Below are 14,170 nucleotides of genomic sequence, written 5' to 3'. Positions count from 1 at the left end.
GGTTTTTATTAGTTGTCAGTTATAATCATCAAAATTAAAAGGAATGAACACTTGAAATATATCAGTCTGTGTGGAATGAATGTATACATTATACAAGTTTCACTTTTTGAATGGAATTACTGAAATAAATCAACTTTTTGATGATATTCTAATTATATGACCAGCACCTGTATATCTGTACATTCCTTTCCCCCAACAATGTTCTAAAGCTATTCCTTTTACTTTTCTATCACTACCTTCTATCCCTATAGGTATCGTTCACTTCAGTGTCATTGTATCTCAATACGCCATCCTCCACATTCTGTTGTCTTTCTCCAGTGCCATCTGGCCACTTCACACTTTTCAAATTGCCCTATTATATGAAATTATAGTTATATCATTGTACATTATATTGCTTTAAATCTGCATTAAGCAAGTAATGTAATGCAATAGTAATGTGGTTCTACTGTAATTCCCCTACACCAGCCCACATTACAGGCTGCACTGTTTGGTTGAGTCTTACCACTCTCAGCATACAACCATATTAAATAAGAACCACCAAACAAGCCCTGACAAGCTGGCTGTGCGCTAACTGCCAAGGTTTGAAGTGGCGGAAAACTGAGGTAAACGAGAGGGTCAAAAGGTAGAAGGTTGAGCAGCTAAAGAGTGATATTTGTGTCACTATGACTGGTGGTCAAACACTATACAAAATGAAGACCTGGATAGTTTTTTGAGCAGTTGAGATCAAACCATAGGCCAGTGAGTGTGACTTATATATTTTGGACGGACTTATGACACACTAGATTCTTCACGTGACCAGGTGCATGACTTCAATGGGATGCTGCTGTTGTCTGCTGTCTATGTTTGCTAACATGTTATCCAGAAACAATTGATAAATTCATAGACTGTCTGCCCTCTGCTGGTCAAAAATTGCTTAATGCAGCTTTAAAGATAGTAACTTTTCCATTAAATAATGTCACAATCTCAGAAACCCTAATATTAATTGATGTTTCTTTTTTATTTGGCTGTGTGATTTCTCCTTCTAGCCCCCCCTGTGACTGTAATTGTGTGTCTCCTCTTGTCTCTGAACCTTCCGAGTGTCTCCTCTGATGTGTTGTTGTTCATCGGTTCTTCGTAACATATTGCATCGACACATTTGATCAACTGAAAAAGGGCTGTACCTAATTATAGTCACTTATACACCAAACTGTTTACTAAAATGCTCCTTAATATGTCTGTGCACCTTTCTCTGGGTTGTATCAGAATATAAGATTGTTTTTGAGGCCCATCTCTGATGATATTGGGGGTTGTACTAGGCCTCATGGGTCTTTTACAGGGGCACTTCTTAAAATATGGTGTTTTTATTCTTCCATTATACTGTCTATGGTCCCATCATACTGCATGTGTGACCCACTGCCTTTCAGCTATGACATTTAGGACCATCTTCTGTGTGTGTTACAACACTTGCTTACACCATTTTTGTTGACCTTGACAATACTTAAACACTCACCCCATTAACATGTCAATTTTAAACTAATTTCTCATTTTTGATGATGAAAGTTGACATAAAGCACTGCAGCAATTGGTTGCACTTTAATACATTTAAGACAATAAGACTAAAATCACTATTGTGAGTATTATTTGTCAAGCTAACTTATGGATATTAGTCTCTGAGGAACCGCTGACAGGTCCCGCTGACAGGTCCTGCTGACAGGAAATACACGATCACACATCCACAAAAGTCCTGTAACAGAGAACAGCAATATGCCACAGGAGATATCTCTGAAGAGGGGGAAACAAGAAAATAATTCTCTTGCTCTCTTCACAGATATCTCCCAAGAAAGTCCGGTCATCTGAAACGCCGTTGCCCAAAGTATGACTTCCTCTTCCCTTCTGTTTTTAACCCACCTCCCTTGTTTTTGTTGGTCGCTCTCACACAGTCACAACTCCGCTGCCTGCTGCCATGCATTCAGGTGGAGGTGGTGTGTCAGCAGGAACAGGGAGAAACACTGAGAATGACTCCACACATGACATAACTACATTTCTCTGCCAACTCTTTTCATAGGCTTCATCTCCACTTTCCTTTTGTTTCATTCGCATGAGCCTTCCCAGAAATGACAAGATTATCTGTAGCGGCATGTTCCCTTGTTTCTCCTCTTGCTATGGAGCGCCATTGATAATGATAATGATGATGATGATGATGATGATGATGATGATAATGATGATGGTGCTGATGAAGGGTGCTGAGATGTGAAGTGCATGTTGCCATGGCAGCTGATTCTGCTCTGCTGTAGGGCCACCACACTGTAGAAAATAGGTCATAAAGGGTTTGCATGTGTTAGACGGACCCTTTCTATGATCCACCTCTTGGTCCGACCCAAACCAGCCTAGTCGAACTGTGGCTCCTCTCCTCTCCTCTCCTCTCCTCTCTATAATCATCTATCAAATACATCATACACAATGTAGTCTCTCAGCTGTAAAAGCATGATTTGCAGCTGTACCTTTTTTTTTCACTGAGGTTTTTCAAATGAGCCTCTGAAATATTTTTAGGAATGATAAGCTATTTACATGTTCATCTTTAAGTTTAATTAACAGGCTTAAGCAGGACATGCCTATATTTGTCATATCTTTTTATAGTTCAATATTAAAACTGATAATTGAGGAGGTGGATAATAAAATGTTTGTTATGCTCGTTAGTCATTACGCCAGCACTAAAATGACTGATCTGCACACCCAGCCTCCCCAAGAGGAAAGAAAATCTTAAAGACAAATAAAAAAGCTGATCACAGACCACTGTGGAAAGTAGTTTGATGTTACTTAGAAGTCAGGGTCACTTCACTCCTCCGTCAAATCCAAAGGATTTTGCATTTCTCTCACTTGGAGTGTGCATGCAAAGAATACAAACTAACATATTTGTGTGTAAGTCGTGTGTGAGTGTGCTAGTTTAAAGAAGCAAACTTTTGTGAAAAAGACACAATTCAGGCTTAGCATTATCAGAGCATATAAACAACACACAGACATCTAGTTCACTCTACATGGACAACCATATTACAAATTACATGTTTGCAAAATATGTAAATGCAACACGTTATTGTGCACAAATACACTTTATTTAAACACTATTTCTCTTTTTGCAGTAAAGATTTAAGGAGGAAAAAAAGATTCTGATTATTCCGACACCACATGAATGCGACACTCCCCTTTCCAAGCGAGCAGGAGAAGCTACACTGGCCGACACATTGTGTTGGCTCGTGTGCTAAATAATCTGTTTGGTCCAAATATCTGCCTTTCTCTTACTTCTAATAACCCAGTCGACTACTACTAGTACTACTACCGTTACTTGTTTTTCTTCTTCTTCTTCGTCCGTATTCAATGTAGTGATGAAACACGCTCTGTTGAGACTTGTCCGTTTGGGCTACTTTAGATACATGGTGACGTCCATATAAGAGGACCAGCGGTGTATGTAGATAGAAATAGTTCATTCTAAGGTAATTAAAACATAATAAGGTTAAGGTTAGGTCATTGTTAGTGTATTAGTTAGGTTTACACAAAGTAGTGGTTAGGGTTAGTGTAAGTCCTCAGGGAATGAATGTAAGTCTGTGTAATACCCTCTGAAGTGATGGAAACAAAAATCACTGTGTGTGTGTGTGTGTGTGTGTGTGTGTGTGTGTGTGTGTGTGTGTGTGTGTGTGTGTGTGTGTGTGTGTGTGTGTGTGTGTGTGACCCTGACTGGCTGGGGTATTTATACGGTCTCACCCATGAATTTATATACTTCTCCCCTGGTTGCCCTGACACTTGATTGCCATAAGGCTTCCAAGGCTTCCTCATCTTGGCAGACTCCCCCAGCTCTATCTACTAAGTGCGTGTGTGTGTGCGCGCACGTGTGTGTGGACAAGGAGGACATGGATGAAGCAAGTCTGTATGCCTCTTTGCGTACTTGTGTGTGTGTGTGTGTGTGTGTGTGTGTGTGTGTGTGTGTGTGTGTGTGTGTGTGTTTGTGTATATATATATATAATATATATAGTTGTGTGTGTGCGTGCATGTAGAGCAGTTAGAGAGGTTGGCGCAGTCATCATGCTGAAATAACTGCTACCTCTGCCCTCTGGCTTTGTGCACTCATCGTTTATTCACAAGGCTTGTAGCCTTGTTGTCAGACCGCTCATCTCAGCTGAACATTAGTATTGCTTAAAGCCTTGGCTCTCATCTTCACCCCCCCCAGCCCTCAGCACACATGCTAATCCAGAAGTATAGGCTAACACCATGCCCTAACAGCGTTTCCATGTTTTAAACATTGTGCTCTTAAAGCTTCAAGCTGACAATTGGAAGTGTGTGGTGGTGCATGAGTAAGCGCACTAAAACTAACTCCATGCAAAACGTCTTCATTTTTACGTTGATTTTCTTGTTTTGATGTTGACATGGTTCAAACATGTGTGTATGTGTGGGTGGGTTGTTGTGCGACGCAAGGTTACATGTGTGTTAATGTGTTACATTCATTACCACTTGCAGGGGTAGCTCCGTGGATATTATTAATGGCAGTCTCATGTTGCACCTTGACTTTGACACGCTTAAATTGTTGAGTCCTATGGAGCACAGGAGGTAATTTACCATGATGGTGTGTGTGTTTGTGTGTTTGTATGTGTTTGTGCTTGTGAAATGCTTAGGCCTGCTAACGGTCTTCTATTCCTTCCTATTTTCTCAACCGTGGGCCAATATTAGATGTCTGGGTTCTTGTAAATGAGAAGCAGAATAACCTGTGTGTAGGAAAGGTGACTGATGTAAAAGCGAACAAGTTTTGTGAGAGCAGATTCATCCGATGTGGTCGTTTTTCTGCTGTATTTTGCTCCCACGGTTTATAGGATACTGTTTTCCTCTGCTCTTGCTTGTGTTTCTTTGCATTTTGGGCTTTTAGAAGGTGCAAAGAATAAGATTTATTTCCTACATAACCTATACTGGAATCAGTTAGTAGTGTTTAGAGAATGGGTCAAAGCTGTAATAACCTGGAGTGAATTAAAAACAGAATTGTTATAAAGGGATTTTATTAAACAACATCATCAGTTTATAAACTTTACACAAGGACAGGTTGATGGCAGACAATACCAGACTTTTCCAACTCAGACAGTTATATACTGAGTAAAGATATGGTAAGTAGTAGCCAATGATGACTACTTTATATACAAAGTCCACCTTAACACATTTCTGTAGAAAAAGTAAAAAAGCTAAATGAGAAATTTAATTTCCACTTTTACCCCCAATGCATGTTTAATGAAAGCAATTTAAATTTGTTGTCTTGATCCCAGGGTCATCAAACGGCCCTCCAGTCATGGACATCAGCATCAGTAAGTGAGTTACAAAAAAGACCTACCCATCATGGTTCACGAGACCGATTTTAAAGCTTATTGCTCTTAATTCTACACTAGCTGTAGAACACACATGTTTACGTTCACAGTAAATAAGTGAATTTGGAGGGATCACCGGAATAATATACGTGCATTGTGTTTTAAGGTAGATTTTCCTCTTTCATACCCCATCTCTTCTCCAAATAACATGCTCCTCTCCTGGATAAAGATCAAATCCCCCCATTGATGTATGAATTCATCTTATTATTCATTCTGTACTTGACTGCAGAGCACTGACTGCTTATTCTCTTCTTTAAATAAAATGAACACTAGAGTGCTTCAAATTGCCACCGAAGGTGGTCCATTTCAAGTTTGAATTAAGTGTAGTATGTAGTATGACACACAGTATGGCTTCATGATAATATCAATGTCAGTCTCACAACATGTAGGTTGGAAATGAATGTGATAGTAGATTAATGACTTGAGTTGGTCTACAGGTTTTCCAGATGTCACTCAGATAAGAGCAGTGGAGACATTTGAAGACAGCTGTGACAAAATCAGACATATGAGATTAATGTTAGATACAAGCAAATTAAAGCTGACTGTCTGCATTTACATTATATATTATTAAAAAAAATAATCTTAGACAGTTTTCAGATTCTTAGTGAAGGTCAGGGAAGATGGCATTAAGGATAATGATGGTACTTAGGGATAAATTGGTGTTTGAGTCAGGATGTTTGTTACTGCTGGAGGGGCTGCAGGAAGGGAACCATGTGGCGAATGAGAGTATGACGTGCAGGGTGTGAACATCACTGCTTTGATTAGAGCTAACATTTTCACATGTACTTTGGTTCTCTGACAGTGGAGGTCCCTTCATATGAATCAGCAATGTGCATAATTATGCTTTCTGTAATAAAGACATAGAGGTAAAATCCTCAATAGACACATATTCAGATATATTAATCCATGATGCAGTCCAGGAGTTATTATGCAACAAAGATGTACTATACATTTTGATGTGCCTTTTTCCCTTCAGCCTGTCTTGTCTCTCTTCTGTTTGTGATTTCTTGCATTTCCCACTGCTGACAGCCTCCAGAGTACGTGCCATTACTTCTTGCATTCAGCTGTGGGTTACATGTACTTTAGGTAGTGTAGGTGGAAAGAGCTTGGTGATATTTTAGGTAGCTGAACATATCTCTGCTGTCAAATCCATTAAAACTGCACTGAAACTATCCTTACATCACATTGGAAGAAGAAATAATGCATCAAAATGTGCCCATAACTGTGAGGTACATATCCAGTAGCTGTTATATAAATGAATATATTTTGTTTTGGTTAGTTTGTTAATTTTGGTTTTGTTGAAGAACAGTGCAGCTTTGCAGATTTACACTTTTTAGGATTGTGGCTTTGGGGAAAATCAAATCGTGACTGTTTTGGGTGTCAGCTTACATGACATACAGTCTTTACTTTAATTCATGCACAAAAGTCATTTTTCAGTGTCTTAAATCAATCTTCATATTTTGACATCGGACATTTTGTCCAGGTTGGACAGTAGCAAGCCTGTCACAGTTTGTGTGACAGTGAGACAAAGCAAAGGACTGGCACAGTGAGGGTAAAAGGCCCGTGACAATAGGCATGACACTCAGGGTGATAACTGGTACAGCATTGCTGTAAATGTCAGTAGGTCAGTGATAGCAGAGCACAGCCGCCCACCTTCCCCCACCAGCTCTTTAGGAGGTGACGGAGGAAGAAACCTGATCATTGGGTCTCTCAGAGGGTAGTTCCTGTCGGTTCAGAGGGCCGCATTTCCAGTCAATTGGAGCTGAATGCAGCTGCAGCCGGGCAGAGTGACTTATTATGGCGGGGGGCCGAGGAGCAGCAGAGATCGGGGCCAGAGCGAGCAGGAGGACCGAGGGCCTGACAGAGACAGCGAGGCTGAGGCAGGTGGTGGGAGTGATAAAGACTACGGAGGCGCCGATCTTTAAACCCCAGGCACAGACGATTCATAAACAGTTACAGGTGGGGTGTTCAACTGTTTCTGTTTCTGGTGAGCCAAGACTGCATGCTGGTATGCTGGCTATGCAGATTTGTCTGTGCAACAGGTCTCGGCTCTCGCTGCCGGCAGTTCCCAGCACGTAGTGATAACATATTAGACCAAACAGTGGTGGAGCAGCTAAGATAGTAGCTGTTCCATTGAGCATTTATTCTGTCCTGTTGTGCTGACCTTACAACAAAGGGTCACACATTTGACTGTGTTTGAAACCTGTTTCTATTTTTCTTGCCTTTTTAACACTTAATTGTGACATGGCATAAATTATAGCTGTACAGAGTGCAGGGTTTTCTCATGTTTCCAGAGAGAGGGCAGGTTTCTGCTCTAAGCACTGCATGGCAGAGTTATTTTTGTAGCTTTGCTGGGTTTGCTGTATGTATCCATATGGAAACAGAGCTTAGAGAGATAGTGTTTCTGATTTAACAAGGTCACCCAGTACCCCTGCTTCAGAGGCAAGAATGTAAACCTGTGTCTTCATTGAATAGGGAAGTGGGCTATTATGGTTGTGACATGTGCACGCAGAGAGTTGCTAATTTGAGGAAGCATTTTTATTACAGCGTGTATTAATGACATTGGGTGAGCTCCAAGGCAATGGACTGTTCAGACTGAGAATGAATCAAGACTAGACAAGTGCTTACATGTGGAGCAAGTCCTAAATCTAAAACATGTCTACTTGTTACAAGTTGCTGTAATATGAAATATGTAACATGAAATGAGACAGTTGTCTCTGATGACGATTTTGCAACAAGTGCCTCCATCACTGGATACAGATACGCACATACAGTTCAGTTTGTCTTTGCTCCAAATCTGCCACACTGCATTTGTCTCATGCACAATGATTGTGGGATTCATTAAACTTCTTAATGGGCAGAAAAGAAAGTTGGTTGCTGTGATCGATATGCCTTTAATTTCAAGTTTGATTTGAATTTGACTCTGTATGTATTACATACCGTCTTACATTGATCTAGGATTAAATTGGTCAAAGCAGAAATAGACTTGAAGGAAAATAACTCCCGATTGATGTGTGTCTGTGCAGGCATGCACCCTCACGCACACACAAACCGACAGAGAGAGCATCTGTCTTTCTTGGCAGTGAGCTGAAGTGGATGGCATTGATTTAGGCCTCTCTCATTCCTTCCTCCACTCTGCTCCTCCTCCTTTGCTTTCTTACTTTGTCTTCTCTCGTGGCTGCCATTCACAGTCACACTCTGCAAATCACCTCTCACAGAGACTTCGGAGCCACCGTTGGCGGGGGAATTTTGGCTTTCAGCAATGTGTGCCGTACTTTGCCAGGGCAGCTCAAAATGTCCTGGCTAACAACCATCTTACAGTGTCTGAATGTGGGTTTTTTGGAAGGACATTTAGGCTGTGAATTTTAAATAGGAAAGGATTGTTGCAGAAAAAAGTGATTTGAGATGACTGGTATGTCATACTTGAAAATCTGCACATTTGTAATTGAAAGTGCCTTCCATTGTTGATGAGCAGCTGCAGGGTGACTTTTTGAACACTCCTTGAAAACATTAATACTTTGTGCTCTGTGGAGTCTGTATAAATTTTGTCCCTTCATAACTCTAATGTGGATATTTGCATCCTATAGAAGTGAACAAAAATCTGTATTATCACTGTGGACACAGTAGTGTCTCTCAACATGAAATAACATTGGCTTTAAAACATTATTTCTTTTCTTTGTTTCTCAATCAGCAGAAGCCACTTTAGGCTTGGTGAGAGGCAATTTAATGACTGGACCTGCAGTATCCTCATGTGGCCACATAGCAAACTACAACTCACAGTTCAGTTTTTTTTTTTTAATCATTCACTTACTTCCTTTATCATTGTGGAAGAATACTGAATGAAAATCATGTTTTGACCCATCTATCAACATTTCTGGGGGCAGATTAGAGTGAATATTGTTTTTTATTATGTCATAAGCCTCATCTGCGCTATTATTTGATCTATTTTGATAGGCTGCACCAGACCAGAAAACTCATAGAAAATGTTCATTTTCATACACTCAAAAATGTACACAAAAATACTATTTAATAAAATAGATAATAGTTAAGTTAATTTTCTCATATTTTCAAATGTGTCACAGGCAATAAAATATATAATAAGTTTGGCCTCAATTTGACATGTGTGACTTTTGATTTCTTTTATGAAAATTAACATACAAATTGACTGAAAAAATTGAAACTGAATTGAATGTTATGTTGTTTTTTAATTAATATTTACTGTACATTGTAAAATTCCAGAAAAACAAGGACATCCGTGCTGCAGAAATATAAATATTAACCAACTCTTAGCTACCACCTGGTTATTAATTCTGGTGTTTACTGCAGGACCTTTTCTGTTTTCATTCCTCTTTTTCACATTCAGTAACAAGCTGTGATCTTAGTCAGACCAAGGGCCTACAGCCATGCTAGCAGCTCTGTGAGGCTGTACTTAGGCACAGCAGTACTTTGAGCTGAATGCTAATGCCAACTTGCTAACATGCTCACAATGACAGTGCTAACATGATTAGCAGGTATAATGTTTATCATGTTCACCATTTTAGTACAAAGTACTATACATGACGATATTGTACAGAAGTAAACTCATTCTCATTCATAATGTGTTGTGCCTTCAATCGTATCTTTTGATAGTGACCTTGACAATTGCAAATGTAAGATACAGGATGAAAGTGTGAATGTGTGTGTAAATAGAAATGAGAGGAGGAAAGACAACAGGAGAGCAGTCAAAGGAGTAGAAACTGAGCACTGAGCAGGATGGTAGGTGCGGTGATGTGATGTAGGGGGCTATAACTGGCTCAGATTAATGAGCGCTAGTGTGTAATTAATCTATAGTGGGCAGCTGTCTGTTTATCTGTACCAGAGTTGACAAGAAGATAACTGAGGGACATTTAATTGATCCCTTCTTCTTCTTCTTCTTCTTGTTCTTCTTCTTCTTGCTCTAAGTCTCCGCTCCTGTCTCCGCCTTTAGATCAGAAAGTTTCCTTGACAGTGACAGAGTCACTTGGAAACTCCTCTAAAAGGAAGACTCTGGCAAAAAAAACATTTAGATCACATAACTGATCACACTGGAAAAGACACAGACTGCACTTTATTTATTCTACTCATCATTACATTTTCTAGAAATTTCTGCTGGCTATGTTTCAGAATCAGCCTAAATCTGCCTGGGCTTAGAGGGATGGAAAAAAAGAAGGGGGTCCAGGGTTTACTGCACTAATATGCTTAAGGTCAGGGATTTGGTCTGACTGTATGCTTGTATTTCATTATGCGTCCACCACTAATCCAGTTTGCTGGAAATCATCCCTCATTCCATGTGTTGCACGCTGTGTGACTCATGGATCCTGGAGCTTCTACTGGAAGCTCTACCCAGCTGAGGTCAAAGTGGACTGGGTCACACTAGTCTGAGCTGCTGGCTGGGGAGCTGTGGGGGTCGGAGGCATCATGTCAGAGGAGAAAAAGTAGCATAAGGGGCTCCACACTCTTCCTTCAGCAGTGGTTAATGCAGTGGTATAAAGTGGTTAATGCAGCATCCTTTAATTCATTTAAGATTTTTATGAAATAGCATTTAACTTATGTATGTGTATAACTTACATTTGTATAGTGCGGTGTTCATTGGAGCAACCGCTAAGTAGCCAATATGGCTACCAGTGAGGGTAAGAAGTGTCCAGCGTTCCACAGTCAACTTTATAACCATTATGAATACTCCATCCTCATACTACACTGCATTTTGCTACAGTTGTGCGTGAATGTACTTACTAGTAAGCGCAGAAGAACGGACATTGAGAGATAGCACTAGACTTTTCCTAGGCTTGTCAATCACTTTATAATTTTAAATTTATTCATTTTTAGCTGACACTTTTTATCCAAAGCAACTTACAATTGCTTAGCATGTTAGAGGTCGCAGGCCGCTGGAGCAACTAGGGGTTAAGTGTCTAGCACAGAGACATATTGGTGGATGTGTCACAGTGGGGAATTAAACCCGGGTCTCTCACACCAAGGGCAGGTGTCTTATCCACTTCACCATTACCATATAAGAAGAATTTTTTGGCTCATAGGTTGAAGTTTGGGACCATTCTTTCGACCACTCCTGCACTTTTTATACATACTAGCCCCAGTTGTAGCTGTTGTTAAGAATGTTGAGAACCACTACATAATTTAGTAACAGTGAACCCTATTGATCTCATGTATAATAAAGTGAGATCGTTTGCATCATGTACGAAGACACACAAACATTTCCTGTAAGACGGCTTTAGCAGCATAATTTTGTGTATCATATAATGGTATCCATCCACCTTTTCAGAGATACCCTTATTGTACAGGCTCTCCTCAGCATGTTGAGATGATGGTTAACTAACAGGCAGCAAGATGGCCTGAGGAAACAGGTCAGCTCACAGCCTATTAATCATGGAAATGTTCCAAGATCTGCTTCTTTAATAATTCTGTTCATGTTTGCAAAGACCTCATGTGTAGTTTCACTAATAGCATGTCAAGAAATCAGTGAAACTATTCAGTTAAATCTTCTGCTAAGTAATACAGGTGGGTCAACCTTTCAACCTGTCAGCCTGCATACTGATCTGAGGTCGTATTCGATTGGGTTTTGAGGCCAGGATTAGTTGTTCTAATTAATAATTGAGATCCAAGACATGTGCCTCGGGGAATCTTATTACCAGAAGCCTCTCTCTACTTTGTCCCTTAATCAGTGAAATTAACATCCACATCATTTTAATTCACAGTTATTTAACTGACAATGAAATGTGCTGGTTCAGTCATGAAATAGTAAATCAGACCAGCAGAGAGCAGCAGAGCACAAGCACTGAGAGGACAAGACCCTTCCTGCTTCTTCCACGTTACAACACACAACATTGCTGCCATAGGAAAAACTTTCTGGCTAATTTTGACAGTGCTTGAGACTAAAACATGTAAAAACTGAAATCGCCTAACTTCAGTCCTTCTCCCTTTGAATCAACTTAAACTTATTAAACTCGTTAACTTCCATCCATACATCCATTGTCAACCGCTTATCCTGCGTACAGGGTCACAGGGGGCTGGAGCCAATCTCAGCTGACATTGGGCGCAAGGCGGGGTACACCCTGGACAGGTCGCCAGTCCATCGCAGAAACTCATTAACTTATTCAACTTATTTAAAGGCTGGCAATATTCAATATTTTTCACTGTTCTGCTTCCATAAATACTAGCGCACCAAATATGTATGAATCCGCAGGTGAAGATAGTCGCAAACAAATGTACCATTTGCTCATGTTTGAGTAATGAAGAACTACAGTGCCCAGCTGTTTTGGGAAAATAATAAGCCCTAAAAATTAAACTACAAATGTCTGAGCCATATTTAAAGATTTATATTTACAGTAGGAACCAATGGGGATGGATAACTACAACCAGGGAAGACAGAAAATAATTGAGAGGTGGACTAATACATTGTTGGTTTTGGTCTTTTTGTGTGATTTGAACAGAAAAATATAGGATAACACCAGCATTATCCTTTTATATTTTTATCTTTCAGTGTCTGACTACTATGTTACTTGATCTACTCTTATTTCTCTCGTTTTTAAAATAACATTTTAGCTTAAGCAGTTTGTTGCTTTTGCCACTTCTATCCAGCAGAGAGAGCCAGAGGATAAGAACACCTTGCTGATTACCCGAATTGTGTGAGATCGTCCATTTAAATCCATGTTACCTTAGCAGTTAATTCATGCATTGTCAAATATATGAGTCTTGCACGGTATTACCTACATTAAATGGGAGGCTAAGGCAGAACACTGACAGTACAATTTTTTTTATCACTCTGTGAGTGATGGATGTTTCGTTTTATACAAACCATATCTTCACTCTTTGTTTATGCATCAGCTTTGGTAGTTGCTTTTTTTGATCATTCATCAATCAGTACTGTAGGTCATGTTTGGTCCTTAAAGAGACACTCAAAGGAGAGTCGTGAGTAGTCGCTTTGTCTGCTGTCTCAAGGGCTCTCTGATGTTGTCTCAGGTAGCCGTCAATAAGCTTATGTTCACAAGCTGGTCACAGATGCAGAAGGATACTGCACTTGGAGCAGCAAAGACTGCTGTAATAGTAGAAGTGTGTGTGTGTGTGTGTATGTGTGTGTGTGTGTACCCACGCATGCTTGCTCTCTGCAGTGTGAGTCGTGACAGACAGATTCACACAGTATAGATGGTGCCTGTGATCTAATACAGAAAGAGGGAGAGAGATTGAGGACATTGCCATGTGGATGGAGGAAAAGATATATTTTCTGTCGTACAAAGACATGTACAATAGTATATGACAGCATGTCAGCAGCAAACATGTCCCAGTCAGAAAACACCACTCCTATGTGGTAGTGGCAGGACTTAGAGTTGATAGTGGGTGTGTTGAGTAGGCCATGTTCAGCAGGGTGCGTGTGTGTGAGGCAGTAAGAGAGAGTGGGGGTGTGTTAGGTGATGAGCTTTCATGTGTAACTGAAGACTCATGGATGGGAGGAGTTACACGTCAGCCTCTGTTGTTGTCCATGTGTGATTTTTTTTTTTTCATGTGTTGTGATGTGTTGGGATATGTACTGTGTGTATTTCCTATGAGTATGTGTGTATCTACCCCAAATAACTTTCCTTTTCTTCAAGACGGGGTTGATGGTGATGGATTGTGTTAAAGAACAAAAATCTTCAAACAAACAAACATCAAAACAAGTTTTAACCAAGCATATCACTGTTCTTATCTCAAAAATGTCAAAGAAGAGAAGCAAAATTTAGCTTGACAATTATCTATTTTTCAGTATAATTAATTTAGTGAAGCCCCCC

At 40.0% G+C, this 14,170-nt stretch overlaps 1 protein-coding gene across 6 annotated transcripts in view; it reads left to right on the top strand.

Annotated features, from left to right (window-relative positions):
- Positions 1–14,170, top strand: part of pak5 (p21 protein (Cdc42/Rac)-activated kinase 5) — a 74,641-nt gene that overhangs the window by 34,741 nt on the left and 25,730 nt on the right. For 4 of the 6 annotated variants that reach the window (XR_006826748.1, XM_046060690.1, XM_046060694.1 and 1 more), the window contains one exon: positions 1,808–1,852. The exons of 1 other annotated variant lie outside the window; for it this stretch is intronic. Coding sequence is in view for 4 of the 5 variants with exons in the window: in XM_046060690.1 (XP_045916646.1) it covers positions 1,808–1,852 (45 nt within the window). In the remaining variant the exon portion in view is untranslated. Of the gene's footprint in view, positions 1–1,807; positions 1,853–5,276; positions 5,316–14,170 lie in introns of all 6 variants that reach the window. One more of the 6 variants, XM_046060691.1, reaches the window with a different exon arrangement.

This window comes from Micropterus dolomieu, linkage group LG10, assembly GCF_021292245.1.
Source record: "Micropterus dolomieu isolate WLL.071019.BEF.003 ecotype Adirondacks linkage group LG10, ASM2129224v1, whole genome shotgun sequence".
Taxonomy (NCBI): domain Eukaryota; kingdom Metazoa; phylum Chordata; class Actinopteri; order Centrarchiformes; family Centrarchidae; genus Micropterus; species Micropterus dolomieu.
This window is presented reverse-complemented; position numbering and strand designations above follow the sequence as displayed.